Raw genomic sequence first — 17,278 nt, forward strand, 5'->3', positions numbered from 1 at the left:
ATCCGGGATTGTCCCGGCCAAATCGGGACGTATGGTCACCTTAGTATATATTAATGTAATTTTTTTACAATTATCAATTATCCTTTCCCCAGGTATCAAAATACCCAGTATCGCCAAATGCATCAAAAATCTCATCACCGGCCTCGAAATTCATCAACTCCGAACTGTCGCACGAGTTAGACGTCATCTTACAGAAAATAATATCACTAGAACGTTGCCTATTCCCACTGCGAACCGGTCTGCCATCGAAGCCATCGTTTCACGAAGGCGTCCTGAAGAGCCCCAAACAACAGAATCAATCGCCCATCACCGCCACTAGTCACGGTTCGAATTCTAGTCATAACAGCAACTGTGATATAAGGGAGGAAAAGGAAGAAGGGTTGGATAGGCTGAGTGGTAATCAAAGAGGCGGTAATAAGGATGGTTCAAGGGAGCAATTAAATAATAAAAATCACTGTGATACTACTGGAGCGAAGGACAATCAAATTATTAGTATTAGTAGGGCTTCCAAGGATTTGGAGGTCGCCAGGAGCTATTCGGAGGAGGAGAGGGAGAAGAGGGACGAACAGGAGAGGCTGATCAAGCAGCTCGAAATGCTGAGCACGAGGATACAGGCGCTGACGACGAGGGCTAACGAGATCGGAGCCGAATGGATAGGTAAATAGAATGGACAGACAATTGTATATATATATATATATATATATATATATATATATAAGTAGTAATCTGCCCGAAGGCAGGTCCATGGTGTGAGTGCACCACAAAATCAATGATTTGCTTCACCTCCCTTGTTTATTTTTCCTATTGTCATTTTATTACAATTAATTGACGACTATTGATCACTTTTTTATCATTTCTATGATTTTTTCTTTACAAACTGCTATTTTTATGCTTCCTGGTTTTGTGCTTAGGATTTCAATTCCCTATATTTCCTCTTCTCGCATAAGTCGTCAATCATTTGCATTCTATTTTACAAGGACGATCGTGCAGGAGGCACTCTTTTTGCAGATATTATCCGATTAAGTTTCCTTTTCTTTTAGGATTATGTCAGTAAAGTCCTTTTTTTCGCACACTCTTCAAATAATTAAAAAAAAAAACAAAAAAAAAGACAAAAAATATGATAATTTGTTTAACAAATTCCAAATCCAAAACTTGTCTCGATGGGAAGAGCTTTGTAAATCTTTTCATTTATTTTATTTTTAATTTTATTAATTTAATATTTATTACAAAAGGCGTTGTGATATTAATTGGTGTATCATATTTTTGTGTTTTTTCTATGTTTTTTTTAATTATTTGTACGCACTGAAGATGGGTCAAATCAGGACCCGAAACGTCTGATAATGAAGACATTTTTTGACTACGGCTGACCCGGCAAGCGTTGTTTTACATAAAAAATATTTCTAGTATGAAATGTTTAGTATAAAAATAACTAGATGATGGCAAATGTGTATATAAGTGCAAGAGGCAGTTAACAATATATGAATAGTTTACCTACTGCAAAGCATGCCACATATAAATGGTCCTAGGTCATATTAATATAATAGTCTTTGCTAGAGCAAACCTTCGAACTTTTTCGAAGTAAAATGAGTTTCATGTATTTTCAATTATAGAAAATTAAAATACAGAAAATTGATCCCAATATTAAAAAAAAATGTTAGGGGTGGATAACCTTTGATAAAAAATAAATAGTGTTTTGAGGGAAAAAATTGTATGTATTTATGTAAAATGAAGAGAATTGACCGCAAAACTATAAATTAGTAGAGTTGGACAACCCATAATAAAAATAAATTGGTTTTTAAAAGTATTTAAGCTTTTTCTTTAAAGTAAAAAATCAGAACTTAAATTATGTCAAAAATATTCTATATTGGACTGAAAAAATGTTTGAATTACTAAAATGACTAAAAAAAAATAGGGGTGATGATGAAAAAGTAAAAATTTTAAGTTTTATGTATTTTTTAAAGCCACATTATAAAAAAATAAACAAAAAAAAATGTTTTATTGAATTAATTACTTAAATGGCTATAAAAAAAAATAGGGGTTGATGATGAAAAAGTAAAAATTTTGGGTGGTATGTATTTTTTAATGCCACACAAAAAATAAACAAAAAAATGGGTCTAAAAAATAAGGGTGAATAGCCCTTATCACTTAGGAATATGAATACGAATACGAATACGAATATAAAATTTGGTAAAAATGGGCAAAACCGTTTTGGAGGGAACGAGCATTGTGACATTGTAACTTACATTTTTTTTCATTAAAATAATTTGAGTTATGCCTGATTATAACACCCCAAGAGATTAATTTTATCTAATACAATTTATTTTAATTTATTAAATTTAGCTAAATGAATTAATAAACATTTGCTTTTCGACGATTGTCTTATTTCTAACCGGTAAGCCAAACGTGCGCTCAACCTGAAACTATGATTCTTTTCGGGTTAAAGATGAATGAACACAAACTATATCCTTACTTCAGATTATATTATTCATTTTTAAAAGCTTCAAATTTATATAATTAAATTAAAAATCATTTTCTTTTTGTAGAGTGTCTTATTTTACCATTAGGCTAAACGCACGCCTAGACCTAGACTTATCTAGTCGATTTTCAGACCTTCTGAATACGAATTTCTAAATAAAATTCGGTAAAAATCGGTAAAGCCGTTTCGGAGTGATATCGAAATTTCATAAGATGTATATATATACTATATATCATTTATTAAATTTGTGTCGTTTTTTTAGGTTGCGGTGTGGGTGTCCATTGCGCTGGTGCGTTCAGGGAACAATTTTCAAGGAGGAGAATCAGTCTGCCCAAACACACAGAGGTCAAAGCCAAATTTACAATGATATGGTAAATATACTTTTATATATCTATATAATCCATATTTATTTAGTCTAGTCGATACTTATATTAAATAATAAATTTTCCACGATATTTCTATGTTTAGACGTATTATATATGGTGGACGTATACCGAAGGGTTCTTTCAGGGGATGACGGGAATGTAATCTGATTTTTTGAAACCACTAGACATATCAACTCGACTTTGATTGATTTTTTTGTTCTGCAATATATATATATATATATATATATATATATATATATGAATATATATATATATATATACATCATTTACAATGATCATCTCGTAAAAAATGATAACGTCAAACCGAACATTTATAAATACCCATCCGTCTGTCTATGTACCTACATCGTCTCGGTTACGTTCGTGTTACGTGTGCGTTACGTCAAAAGCTCTAAGACGCTCTCGTGCATCCGTCCCCCGAGATTTTACCTCATACGTCAATTTAGATTAGACAGCCCTTACGTCGAAGCAGAAATATTGTTTTCCCGTCGTTTTTCTACGAGAGATTCGCTTTTCCGCATGTTTTCTTAACAATTTAAGAATTCATTTGAGAATTGCGGATTTAAGAATATAGTTGGAAAAGTTGGAAGACGTAATTCGACTAGGAATTGTTTGAGGAGAAATTTAATGGACAGGAAACAGATTGTTATAATTTAATAAAGAAGCATAAATTGCTATTGTGAGTGATAGGAGGAAAAGTAATTATGCTCTTTAAATTTAACTTACTCTAAATTCAGAAGTCAATAATGGCTTATAAAATATTTTTTATGGCTTAAAAATACATGAATCTCTCTAAATATTTATTATAAAATCCACACGTTTCGTCTATAGTCCTTGCCTTCATTCAATCTAACTAACATTGAATTTAAAACTAAAAAAAACAATATTGTGTTCTAAATCGTTGATATGTTCTGTAAACATTGTTCTAAACTGTCTAGGATTTTTTTAAATTATTTTTTTACTGCTGAAGTCGTTTCATTGAATTTTGGTTAGTTTAACCAATATAAATCGATATCGTGTGTGATAGGAATGAAGAGAATTATGTTGTTTTCAATTTAACTTTCTATAAATTCAGAAATCAATAATGGATTATAAAAGATCTTTCTACAGTTAAAAAAACATGAATTTTTTCAAAAAATTATTATAAAATCCACACGTTTCGACTATAGTCTTTGCCTTCACTCAATCTAACTAACATTGAATTTAAAAACTAGAAAAATCAATATTGTGTTTCAAAGCGTTAATGTGTTCTGTAAACATAGTTTTAAATTGTCTAGGATTTTTTAAAATTATTTAATCTGATTGAATGAATCTGACCAGATTTCTAAGGCGTTCGATATTAAAAAGAATTTTTGTTTTAAAAAAAAATAGTGTTATCATTGTGCTAAATTTGTTGAGTAGCCCTGATTTATAAAATAGTTTTTACTAAGAAAAATAAGTTTGTTTAACTACATCAGTATGAGTCTTAAAGTCAGGTTAATTTACCATGTTCAGTAGAATTGTTAAGTTTATGTTTTTATTAAATTTTATAATAATTTTTCAAAAAATATTTATTATAAGTTATGTTAAAGTGACTTATATATTATTCATTGTTTGCTGTTTGTGTGATTTTTGTTGTTTAAATTGTTTATGCTCAGAAAATGAGTTATGTAGAGACTAAAAATTTTATTTAAAATCATTTTAAACCTAATTTGTTTTTATATTAATAACTTTAATACGTCTACAGATTATAACACAAAATATGGTATAATAAATATTTAAAATTTACAGAGCAATAAAAAAAATATTTTACAGTAAGGTAAGAGTAATATTGAAAATGCATATAAGTATCACTAAACATTTTCAAAACCAATAACATAAGTATTATATGATTAATTAATACTTAGAGCTTCTCAAAAAAACTTCTCTATTACTATGATATATTTTTTATATTCGTGTATAGACTTCTTTAAATTACAGTCTGGCGCAATACAGATGTATATACTTAAAATAAAAGGAAATTTCCATTAAATCGTTGCAGTAGAGCATTACAATTTAATGTCTCCCATTGTCAGGTCAATTGCCCGACTATTTTCATCGTGTTTTCTACGTCCAAGAGACAACTATATAGATCGAAATCTTTTTTTTACATTTTCTCACAAACACTTTATAAAGCAATAAAAAATATCTATCAATAATACAATAAAGTCTTTGGACAGGTCCTTGAGCTGAGTTAAACTACAACTTATTAAAAATCATGAATTTATTATACATATTCTAATATTGTCTAGGCTCGTAAGTAAATTGAAATTTTTGGCAGATGACAGTTTTTATTTGTTTTCAATGCCAAACAATGTATAAAATATTTTTAATGTCAAACAATGACATGTCGTTTTTGCATTTTTTTCCATTTATATTGCAGAAAATATTACAATATTTTTATAATGACATCCTAAAAAAAAATTCTCAACAAACTTTAGAAAGGTTTATCAGAATCCGAATAATCGTTTAGGAGGAGTATATTTATATACATCATCAAAGAAGAATTTTATATATAACTAGCTGACCCGACAAACTTTGTTTTGCTAAGTTAGGTATTTTCTAAACAATTTCTAGAGAATCAAAAAAAATAATACTTTATTTTAGGAGTGTAAGGATGTATTGTTTGAATGGTACAGACAATGAGGTATTATAAACACAATAAACCCCAAAGTCTACTGGTATAATAATGAATTATATAATTTATAATAACAATATTCGTTTGTCCATATTTTGTTAATACAATCAAACAGGAAGTTTTATACACTTTCTATAAAAATATGGTATAATTCAATCCAAGTCTTTTTTAGTCTTCAGCGGTGGTCAATGTTCAGTTGGTCATTGTTGCCCCACACAAATGTAAGTTTTTAAAGTTGGTATATAAAGAAAACTGTTAAATCTCACTCAAAATTGACATTACATTTTATAAAACAATTAAATAGTGTATAGTTTATATACTTAATATAAAATTTATATTAAGGTCTCGTGAACTAAATCACAGAGCTCATAATCCAAAAAACTAACAACAAAAGGAAATACTTTAGTTGTGGATTTTCAAAGATTACCGTTTATCTCCCGATAGTAAAGTCATAAGAATCAAGGTTATTACTGGTTATACATCTTTTTCCCTCTACTTTCAAATATTGTTGTTAAACAATACTTGACTTTACTGGTTTTTGACACATCGCTGGTGGACCTTTTTAACCCCGGACCTTCATATATTATCTATTTATCACTATCTATTCTTGGATAAATTCTGGGAAATTATAACTGGGAAAATGTTATTCGACAAAATGTCTATTTGATCGATAAAAATTTAGGTTCTGAATCTGAAAATAGCATAAATGAAAAATAATATAACTTAGAAAATGTTTCATAAATACCAATGAATATTTAATTATACAAATGAGATCTTTCCGAGCGCGGTGTTTTAGAAAAATATGCCAAAAAGTGCATTTTGCATATTAACATTTCAAAAAAGTTGATATTTTGAGTTTCTAGTAACACTTACGGCCCGTTTAATAACGTTTTTGTGTATATATAAAACTACAAACAAAACTACTTATTACAATTTGATCATAATTTAATAATATTCACGTAAAATGTCTGTCAAAAACGTTTGACATTTGACGTATTAGCCAGCGTCCATTGTTTCATTTAAATTACGCTTCTACAAAAAATTTTAAATAAAAATATAAAGTTTCTACGCAATTTTGTAATATTATCTCACCTTTCCGACCTTCTCTGGATTGGCACGAATTTTTCAAGACCAAGACTGGCCAAATCGCTTTAGCCGTTTTCGAGTTTTACCGAATCATTTGATCGAGAGCTCCATTTTATACAGAAGTTCTATGACGGCGGTTTTTGTTCAATCCTGAACAATGCAATGCATTTTCCGAATATCTGCGACTTTTAATGCCATTTTTATTGATTTTATTATTTTTATAATTATTAATTTTTTTTCTATTTTTTCCCCCAGTGACACGGCGAGTGCGACGTTTTCCCAGGAGACTCTGCAGTCGCTGCGGCTGCCCGCCTTCGACAGCTACGCCTGGTCGGACGAGCAGCTGCTGCTCCTGCTCCACGGAATGTTCACGGAATTGGAATTGACTTCAACGTTTCGGATAAAGGATGCCGTTCTTCGCCAGTTTTTGTACGAAGTCTATAAGCATTACAACGAGGTGCCGTTTCATAACTTTCGGCATTGCTTCTGCGTCGCACAAATGGTAAGGGAAATAGGAAATCATCTTCGAAGTACTTAGATACTTTTGTGGTACTGGACTTGTGCTTCAAATTTTTTTCATGTTTTCTTCTAGTAGTCTAGTCATGGGTCCTAGTTCATTCAGTTTTCCTATCATTTCCTCTGCCTGCAGAAGACACTCCTCTCTTATGTACTAGTTTTTCCCAGACAGTGGAATACTTTTCTCTTTATCCGAAAAGTCCGCAATACTTCTTCAATTATTTATTTTCCTTGTTCGAAATGTACAATTTTATCAGTTTCTTGTCAGTAGAGTCCTTATTTTATGCCCCGGGTGCAAAGTAGGGTTTATACAAAAACCGACATTTCAGAAAACCGGTTTTCGAATTGTAAGTTTCCCAGAAAACCGGTTTTCGAATTGTGAATTTTTCAGAAAACCCGTTTTAACCAGTTTTCGAATTTTATATAAAAAATCAATTTTTGCTCAAATATTCTGTAACAACAAAATAAATTTTTGGCAAATATAGTGTTTAAAGCAGTTTTGATTGAATTTATTTAATGTTCAATTTTATGAATAGGAAACTTTAATTTAATTTTAATTAGTAGAACAAAGAAATAATAGTTGATCTGTTATTCATGCATCATTTTCACACATGAGAATATAAATATTTTTATGATAGCGAAAGAAAAGAGTTCGAATAAATAAAAATAATACATTTTTAAATATAATTTTTTTCAATCAAATAAAAAAATAAAGACATACTTGTTAATGTCAATTTTAGTTCTAAAAACAATTAAACAGAACCCCGAGTTTAATTTATTTAGAACAATTTTAATTAACTTCCCATAGGGTAGTTATAGTAATGGGCCGGAAAATCGAAAATGAAAATTTTTGCATTTCTCGACGTTTTGAAGGTTTCTGAACATTTATAAGCCAAGGGCATACCTCAGAAAAAATGGATGTGTATGTGTGTGTGTGTGTTTTATATATTCGCATTTTTTCGTCCACGTTTTCGGGCGCACGGATCAACCGATTTGAATGGTTTAAAAAACATTCGATCTCTATTGATAGCGAGATGTGCTGATTAGTTTTTGGCAAAGGCAGGTCTAGCCGTTACGGAGACACGGAGCAAAGAGTGCAGAAAATACAAATCGAGTTTTTGAGAGTACGGAGTATCGGATTTGAATGATCTAAGAAAACATTCAATTTGTAATGATTGGGAGAAGAGGTGACTAGTTTTTGCAAAAGACAGGTCCCGCCATTTCGAAGATACAGAGCTAAATGTGCAAAAAATGGCAGTTTTTGAGTGAACTAAGCGTCCGATTTGAATGATCTAAAAAACTTTCTGCTTGTATTGACAAAACAATTGCTTTTGGAAAAAAAAATATTTCAAAATCTTTTTTTCTAATTTCTTTTTCTCAATTTTTTTTGTATATCGAAAATAATTGAGATTTTAATTTTAATTCTGGCTAAAGTTCTAAAGCTCACTTATATACTTTAAATAAATTATTTTAACTTTGTAATTCCATTTATATAACTCTTATAAATATTAGACAATTTTACAGTATTTATAATAATCTATTCGAAAACATTTAAAAACTTTCGAACATTTCGTTACTGTACGGAAAGTTCCAGAAATTTGTCTTAAGACACGATGCCACTAGTCTAATTTAAGCCCACCATTTTTCTTAATTGATCCCTATCGTGACAGTAATATCAGTCTGATAATAGTGATAATCCACAATCTTCCAACTATTGATATTTCATCAATATTTTCATAAGTTCAAATAATAAATAATCTTTTTTCAAAAATTTCATCACACTTTTTCATCTTTTTTTTAGATGTACTCGATGGCCTGGAAAGTTGATCTCATATCCCGATTGGGCCACCTGGAAGTCCTAGTCCTTCTAGTTTCTTGCATTTGCCACGACTTGGATCATCCCGGTTATAATAATATTTATCAAATAAATGCCAGAACGGAATTGGCCATTAGGTAAGATAAAAGATCATAATATATACAGAATATATTTTACATTATGCATTTATCGTTATAGATATAACGATATTTCGCCCTTGGAAAATCATCATTGCTCTGTAGCATTTAGGATATTAGAGTTAGCTGAATGTAATATATTAGAAGGACTTCCATCGGATACTTATAGGTAAGTAATGGACAAATACTTAATTTGATTGTCGTATTTATATTTTTTCATTGTTATTTTTTTTTTCTATCAAGGCAAGTTCGAGAGGGCATCATTCGATGTATCTTGGCAACGGATATGGCAAGGCACAATGAAATCTTAGCCCAGTTTCGGGACGTCACTCCTTGTTTTGATTATGATAATAAAACACACACAAATCTGGTAGGTACTGGTAATACATAAATTATTTTTAGTATTATTCACGCATATATTATAAAAAAAAATTTCTTATTTTAGTTATCGATGGTGATGATCAAAGTGGCAGATATATCGAATGAAGCTCGACCAATAGATGTTGCCGAACCTTGGCTGGATAGGCTATTACAGGTAAACTTTTAGTTTTAATTACTTGTTATTTTTTTGAATTATTGACAATGAAAATACTATCCTTTATTTTGTACTTTTTTTTATTTAAATTTACGTGATTATTCATTATTGTTACTAGATGTTAAATTATTTAGCAGTTGTAACAAATATTGTAATTAAAAAAAACTAGTGGGGCGCATGGCATCGTGCCTTAAGGCAAATTGCTGGAACTACAAAAAAAAATTTTTTTTTTTAAAGATTAACATTTTTGAAAAAAATTTACTCTGAAAAAATTAGATTTTTGAGAAACTATAAATTTTTGTCAAAAATTTACTTTACAAAAAAAAAAACTTTTTGAAGAAAAATTTATTTTTAAATATTTTGGAAATTCCGAACTTTTTTTCAAAGCAATCGTACTGCTTTAACTACATAGAGACGAAATATCGAAGCGCGTAAGCGCCGCGCCGCCGTCTAACGGATAAACATTGGTACGGAACTGATAGGAAAGTAAACAAAATTCATACTTATTGTAAAAATCTATAAAATATCTGATAATTTGATGTGCATATGTCTAATGATCATTTTTGACCGCCAGATGGCATTTTTTTTTACTTTTTTTATTAGATCTCCGAAACCGATAGACCTGCCTTTATGAAAATATGAACAGTTCTTCATCTTGTTAATACAAGTAAAATGTTTGAACGGCTAGACCTGCCTTCGCCAAAAACTAATCTACACGTCGTCTTATCAATACGCATCGAATGCTTTTTGAATTATTAAAATCGCTTCATCCGTGTTCCCGAATCGTCGACGAAAATTTGTATCCGAACACACACACACGCACACACAACACATCCATTTTTTCTAAGGTATGCTAAAATATTCAGAAACCTCTGAAACGTAAAGATATATAAAAATTTTCATTTTCGATTTTTTTTGCGATTACTATTACTTGCCCTACGGGAAGTTAATAAAAAAGATTGGCATGCCGGTGTGTGTGCGTGTGTGTGTGTTCGGATACAAAATTTTCGTCGAAGATACAGGGCAAAAATGCAAAAAGAGCAGAGCGCCCGATTTGAATGATTCAGAAACCATTTTATTTGTATTAACAAAATGGAAGAACTGATGGAATTTTTGGGAAACACAGGTCTAGCGGTTTCGGAGATACAATAAAAAAAGTGAAATAAATGCCATTTAACGGACAAAAATGATCATTAGACATATGCACATCGAATTATCACATATTTATAGATATTTTGATAATAAGAACAATTTTGTTTACTTTTTATGGGTTCTGTACCAATATTTATCCGTAATACTGAAAAGCGGCGCCCACGCTTCGATATTTCGTTTCTACGCAGTTAGCGTATTGCGATTGCTTTGAAAAAGAAGGTTCAAAATTCCCAAAAAGTTAAATGTAATAAAAAATCGAATTTTTAAAAAAGTCAATTATTTTCAAAAGTTTTAAAAAATCTCAAAATCTCTCTAAAAGAAAATTGAATTTTTTTTAAAATTTTAACTTTTGTACGGGAAGTTTTCAGCAATTTGCTCTAAGGCACGATGCCATGCACCATAGTTCAATTTCCATTTAATGTTTTTCTAGGAATTTTTTGCTCAAAGTGCTGCAGGAAAAACAGGAGGTCTTCCCGTAACGCTTCTTTATGGATCCTGATAAAGTCAGCAAGCCTTCAAGTCAAGTCAGGTTTATCGGACTTGTGTTATTACCTTTGTTTGAAGCTTGGGTGAAACACATGCCAGAATTACAGGTAGGTAAAATAAGATCATATTATATTTTTTATAGCAAACTAAATTTAATTAATAAATCATTTACCAGGATTTGATCGTCCAACCCGTGCGAGACGCTCTAGAGTATTACCGACGACTTAACGAAGCAACAAGGGAAGGCAGGTCTAGAAAATCTCTAGGAGATGGCTTAGAACCCGCAAACGCTTCCCAAAGCATCCACTCCCCCACAGGTTCTCAAACAGGCCCACAGACCACTCACAACGTCCGATCAAGGTAAGTCTGCTCCACAAGAGCAACGCACCAATAGAAAATCTAACATCAGATTCATTCCAGGCGCAGTTTGGTTCCAAGAATGTCTTTGTCGATATCTCGAAGCACCGAGACTCACATAGATGACAATCAAGTTATAACAATCGATCCTGCCAGCAAGACTGTCACCCCTGAGATGGCTCAGGATCACCATATTCCTTCGACTCATGATATCGAGAGGTTTATGAAAAACAGGAGGATGGATGAAGGTGATGAAATTGATGCAGATGATGGTAGGGAAGGAGCAGTTGATGATGATTTTGAGGAGAACGATAGCGGGGACTCGGAGACTGCGACGGAGGTTGAGGTTTCGGAGAAGACTTTGAAGTTCAAAATTGCTACGGAGGGCGGTGGCAGTAGCATGGATAGGAGGAATAGTAGGATTGGGTAAGAGATTAATATTAATAACTAGATGACCCGACAGAGGTTGTACTGTATCTTTGTCTACAATTTTTTAATATAATATACTAATATTTACCGTTTACCTAAAAATGATAATTATTGCTTATTAAATTACTCTTCACGCCGAAATGCATATACATTTATAATATGAGCGATGTTAAATGTAGAACTGCTTTAAATAAAACGATGAGTCTCAATTCCCGCACTAAATTGGAAATTGAAGTCTCTTAAACGGTAAACATAACAATAACTATAACATAACACTGGTACTTCATGTTGGATTAAATTAATTTCATTTTTTTATTATTTATGATATCCAAAATTGCATCTTTAACTTCTCCTAATCGATATCGTGAGGGTCGAATTGTATGTATTCATCTTTACTTTCCCATTTGTTGTTATAAAGTGATTTTTTTACGAATTTTAAAAACTTTGTAGAAAGATTAGTAAAAGATGCAAAGAAATTATATATTAAAAAAAAACTATATTGAAAATTAAATATCCGAATCTTGTGTTGGCGCCCCCTAAGGCGTGCGCTTGTATTTTTCGCATGCATCGCATTAAAGGTAGGACCGGCCCTGATTAATACTTAATTTCATATTTCAAGTGAATTAATTTGTCATATCTTGTTCATATGTGTATCATATACTGTATTTTATATTATTTTAATTTCTGGCACATCTCAGCTGCTTTTTGGCAATAATAATGTAGACATTTAATTTTTCTTATTCATAATCATAAATTTATTATACATATTCTAATATTGTCTAGGTTCATAAGTAAATTGAAATTTTTGGCAGATGATAGTTTTCATTTGTTTTGAATGCAAACAATGACATGTCGTTTTTTGCAATTTTTTCCATTTATTTCTACAATATTGCACATACATCCCAGTACTACATAATCACATATATCCTAGAAAATTTCCTTAACAAACTTCAGAAAGATTTATCAAAATCCGAATAATCGTTTAGGAGGAATAAACAGTGGTTGCTTGTGATTTAATATAAACTTTATATAATGGCAATAAAGCTCAAATTGATTCTACGTTTTAGTTAGAAAACGTTTGTATGTGAAAAAGAAAAAGTCTGTTTTTAAGGTTTTCCGGGCAATTATTCGACTTTTTCTCGTCGCTAGAACCATCCTTGAACTTTGACAAACATTTTAAAAAAAAAATTGGCCAAATTGGTCTATGCGTTGTTGAGTTATGCGCTTACCAACACATTTTGCAATTCATTTTTATATATAAGATTTGATCGATGTTTTACAATTACATTTACTTTATTTTAGTATCCCATCACGCAAAAATAGCCACGAACGTTGTACTCTAAGCCATGCATTCGGAAATGCATCTTATTCTTTGGATTTACAAAAATATGACTATCGAAGAGGTTCTTTGGGGCCCAGTTCTTCAGGAGGCAGTCTCGGAAACTTTTGTTCAAACTGCCAGACTTTGGAAAATACTAACAGATGCTGCAGGTAATAAATAATCAGCGACTAAGTAACATATTTCTTAAATTCCGGTAGGGTAAGATATTGTAATCGTCCAAAAATCGAAATTGGAAATTTTTGCATTTCTCGACGTTTTGAAGGTTTCTGAACATTTTGGCATTCGATTTCTATTGATAGGGAGTTGTACTGATTAGATTTTGGCAAAGGCAGGTCCAGCCGTTTCGGAGATACGGAGCAAAGAGTGCAGAAAATAATAAAATTTTCGTCTACGTTTTAGCCCGCAATTCTGATTCGATTTCGAAAATTCAAAAACCGTTCGAAAGATATTGGTTGGGAATCGTGCTGATTAGTTTTTGGTAGAGATCGGCCGGGCCGTTTTCTTGTGATAAAGTGTTAAAAAAATTTGGCGATTTTTATTACTATTTTTTTTGACGATAGATACCATAGTCTTATAGATCATACTAAAATATTACGGCTCTACGACAACTGGTTTAGCTTTAAAATTCTTCAAAGTTTGCAAAAATTAGTATCGTTTTTTTGGCGTTTGTCAAAATTAAAACTTTCATCGACGTTTTTTTAAAAACGCCTGAACCGATTTCAAAAATTTAAAAGCCCATCTATGTATTTTGATGTGGATTATCTTTTCTCAGTTTTCTGCGATTATCAGCTGAGCCGTTTCTTTGTAAATAGCAGAAAATTGAGAAATTTTTCGTCCACGTTGTAGCTCTCAAATCTGAATCGATTTTAAAAAATCAGAAACTTTTCGAAAGATATTGGTTGGGAAATGATACTGATTAGTTTTAGGTAAAAATCTACCGAGCCATTTTCTTAAAATTAACTGCTGAAAAAAAAAACAATTTGGCTGATTTCTATAATCTTTTTTTGTGTCAACAGATATCATGGCTTTATAAAACATACTAAAATGTTACGGCTCTACGACAAATAGTTTAATGTTAAAGACTCATCATAGTTTGAGAAAGTTTTAAAGTCAAAATTTGTGTCAAAAGTTGCTTTTGTGATGTGATGAGTCAAACATTATCAATAAAATAACAATTCATTAAAATTTAAAATAATAAGCAACAATTTTAGAGCATACAAGCACGTGGTTTTGTAATACAATTACAGTTAATTTAAATGTGTTTGAGAAAAGTCTATTCGAAATGGCAATGTTTAGATTTAATTGAAAGCGATAGCGAAACAGTTAATAAATTCATTTAAATATCTAAATTTCAATATCGATCTAGAAGACTATGGTATCTAACGTCAAAAAAAAAAATTCATAAAAATCGCCAAAAAAAATTTTAACACTTTATTACAAGAAAACGGCCCGGCCGATCTCTACCAAAAACAAATCAGAACGAATCCCAACTAATATCTTTCGAACGGTTTTTGAATTTTCACATTTCGGGAAGTTCATACAACTTGCCTCAAGGCTAAATGCCACTTTCAACTAGTTCAATTTTATTTTTAGGGTTGCTCGTAATAGTGACGGCAGTGTAAGATCACCTTGCAGCGACACTTGTCAAAGATCTCAAGGTTCAGCAGGATCTCATTCTGTTCGACAGATTAGTGAAGAATTTGAACCAGAAACTGAGGAAGACCAGAAACGATCAGACTCGGTAAAGCAAACTAAATCACCAGATCAAACCGATACTAAAACAAACTTATCCACGTCTGATATTCAGCAAAGTGTCATCCAGGTTCCAAAGGATGTAGAAACTAAATTAGAATCCAATGATGATAAATCTCAGGACCAACAACAAGCTTTATCACCAAATCCTGATGATTCCCCAACCAAACAGAATTTTGATGAGATAACTATCGACAAGACCATACCTGTAAAACAAGAACTGATCCAGCAACAACCAGCACCACCCCGAAGTCTTTTTGCACGTCTAAAAAATTTCACAGACCGCCTAAGTCTAAGTTTCGATAAACAATACACAAGTCGCAACAATAACACGAGTGATGATGTTTTTCGAGAAAACAATCTAACAGCAACCAGGGCGTCGACTTTACCAAAAAGCAAACGTGTCGAGGCGAGAAAGACTTGGAAAATTTTAATGTACAATAAAGATAGGAACACGACGAATAGTATAGATGTGTTGACTGATGTCGTTGATAATAATCAGTCCAAGGATAATAAAGAAAAGGTGGAAATTTGACAAAGAACCAGTTTGGATGATGCTTTTGATGATCGGAGTGGCTTTGGTTATATATTCTGTAGGTGCTGTTCGAATAGAAGAACTATGCCAGTGGACACGGTGTAAAGGGATAAAAAAAACATTTAGGTAACTCGAATGTAACAAAATTACTTTTGTTTTGTTTTTTTTTTTTAAATTTAATGCGTACAATTTTAGTATTTGCTAAGTTGCCGTTCCTGGTGGAAAAAGTATGCCAAATTTTGTACATACTAATTAAAACGTAACATTGACGTTAATTATGCGCAACATCTTTTTACATAAAATTGAATCCTATCAAAATATTTAAGCAAACTTTTGTTAAAAACAAGTGTTATGAATGGGTCATCATCTAAACAGAAGTTTGCTTAAAAGTTTTGAACAAACTAATGCTTATATTTCAATATACTCGGAGAAACGTAACAGTAACGTTAATTGTGTGAAACATTACGTAAGTGTTACGTAATCGTGTAAGTTACATTTCTAATTTCAATAAAATAAACGTGACAGCAGTCAATAAAGAAGATTTTAATTAGTGCAGTAAACGTAGAGCAAAAAAGGGTATAATTTCTGATTTTTTTTACTGTGCTCCAGTTTGTTGAATTTTTGGAATTAGGTTCACCCTCAAGTTCAAAAGTAAAAACAATGAGAAGGAGGGGACGACACCCCTTCTCAGTTGTGTAATTTTATTCTTTCAAAATAACGTCGGATATCGATAGAAGAACTGATTATAAGAAAAAATGTCTTTTAAAGTTTTTCAAACAAACTAATACTTTTCTAAAGTATTACTACTAAAGTATGCCAAATTTTGTACATGCTATCAAAAACGTAACATTGATATTAATTATGCGCAACATCTCTTTACGTAAAATTGTATCCTAACAAAACATTTAAGCAAACTTTTGTTAAAAACAAGTGTTATAAATGGGTCATCATTTATAATACTTGTTTTTAACAAAAGTTTTCTTAAATGTTTTGAACATATCCGGAGAAACGTAACAGCAACGTTAATTATGTGAAACATTACGTAAGTGTTACGTAATCCTGTATGTTACATTTCTAATTTCAATAACACAAACGTGACAGCAGTCAATAAAGAAGATCCTAATTATTAAACGTAGAAGAAAAAAGAAATAACCTCTGATTTTTTTACTGTGCTCCAATTTGCATGAAATTAGGTTCACCCTCAAATTCAAAAGTGAAAACAATGAGAAGGAGAGATGACACCCCTTCTCAGTTGTGTAATTTTATTCTTTCAAAATAACGTCGGATATCAATAGAAGAACTAATTATAACAAAAAAATGTCTTTTAAAGTTTTTCAAACAAACTAATACTTTTCTAAAGCATTACTACTGAAGTATGCCAAATTTTGTACATGCTATCAAAAGCGTAACATTGATGTTAATTATGCGCAACATCTTTTTACGTATGGTTGAATCCTATCAAAACATTTTAGCAAACTTTTATTAAAATTAAATGTTATAAATGGGTCATCATTTATAACACTTGTTTTTAACAAAAGTTTTCTTAAATGTTTTGAACATATTCGGAGAAACGTAACAGCAACGTTAATAATATGAACGTTACGTAAGTGTTACGTA

General features: G+C 31.2%; 1 protein-coding gene across 1 annotated transcript; it reads left to right on the plus strand.

Moving 5' to 3' along the window:
- The first annotated feature begins 266 nt into the window (after positions 1–266).
- LOC113367803 (high affinity cGMP-specific 3',5'-cyclic phosphodiesterase 9A-like) lies at positions 267–15,760 on the plus strand. Its single transcript, XM_026609383.1, is given in 13 exon segments — positions 267–657; positions 2,739–2,847; positions 6,860–7,106; positions 8,922–9,073; positions 9,135–9,242; positions 9,317–9,443; positions 9,519–9,608; positions 11,191–11,244; positions 11,246–11,353; positions 11,422–11,606; positions 11,667–12,029; positions 13,335–13,523; positions 14,968–15,760. Coding segments are annotated over 13 exon segments (2,490 nt in total). The 5' UTR covers positions 267–593; the 3' UTR covers positions 15,662–15,760.
- The last annotated feature ends 1,518 nt before the right edge of the window (positions 15,761–17,278 follow it).

Source organism: Ctenocephalides felis, unplaced genomic scaffold (genome assembly GCF_003426905.1).
Source record: "Ctenocephalides felis isolate EL2017-DRISC unplaced genomic scaffold, ASM342690v1 CF-g0.4_SCAFFOLD_01170, whole genome shotgun sequence".
NCBI lineage: Eukaryota > Metazoa > Arthropoda > Insecta > Siphonaptera > Pulicidae > Ctenocephalides > Ctenocephalides felis.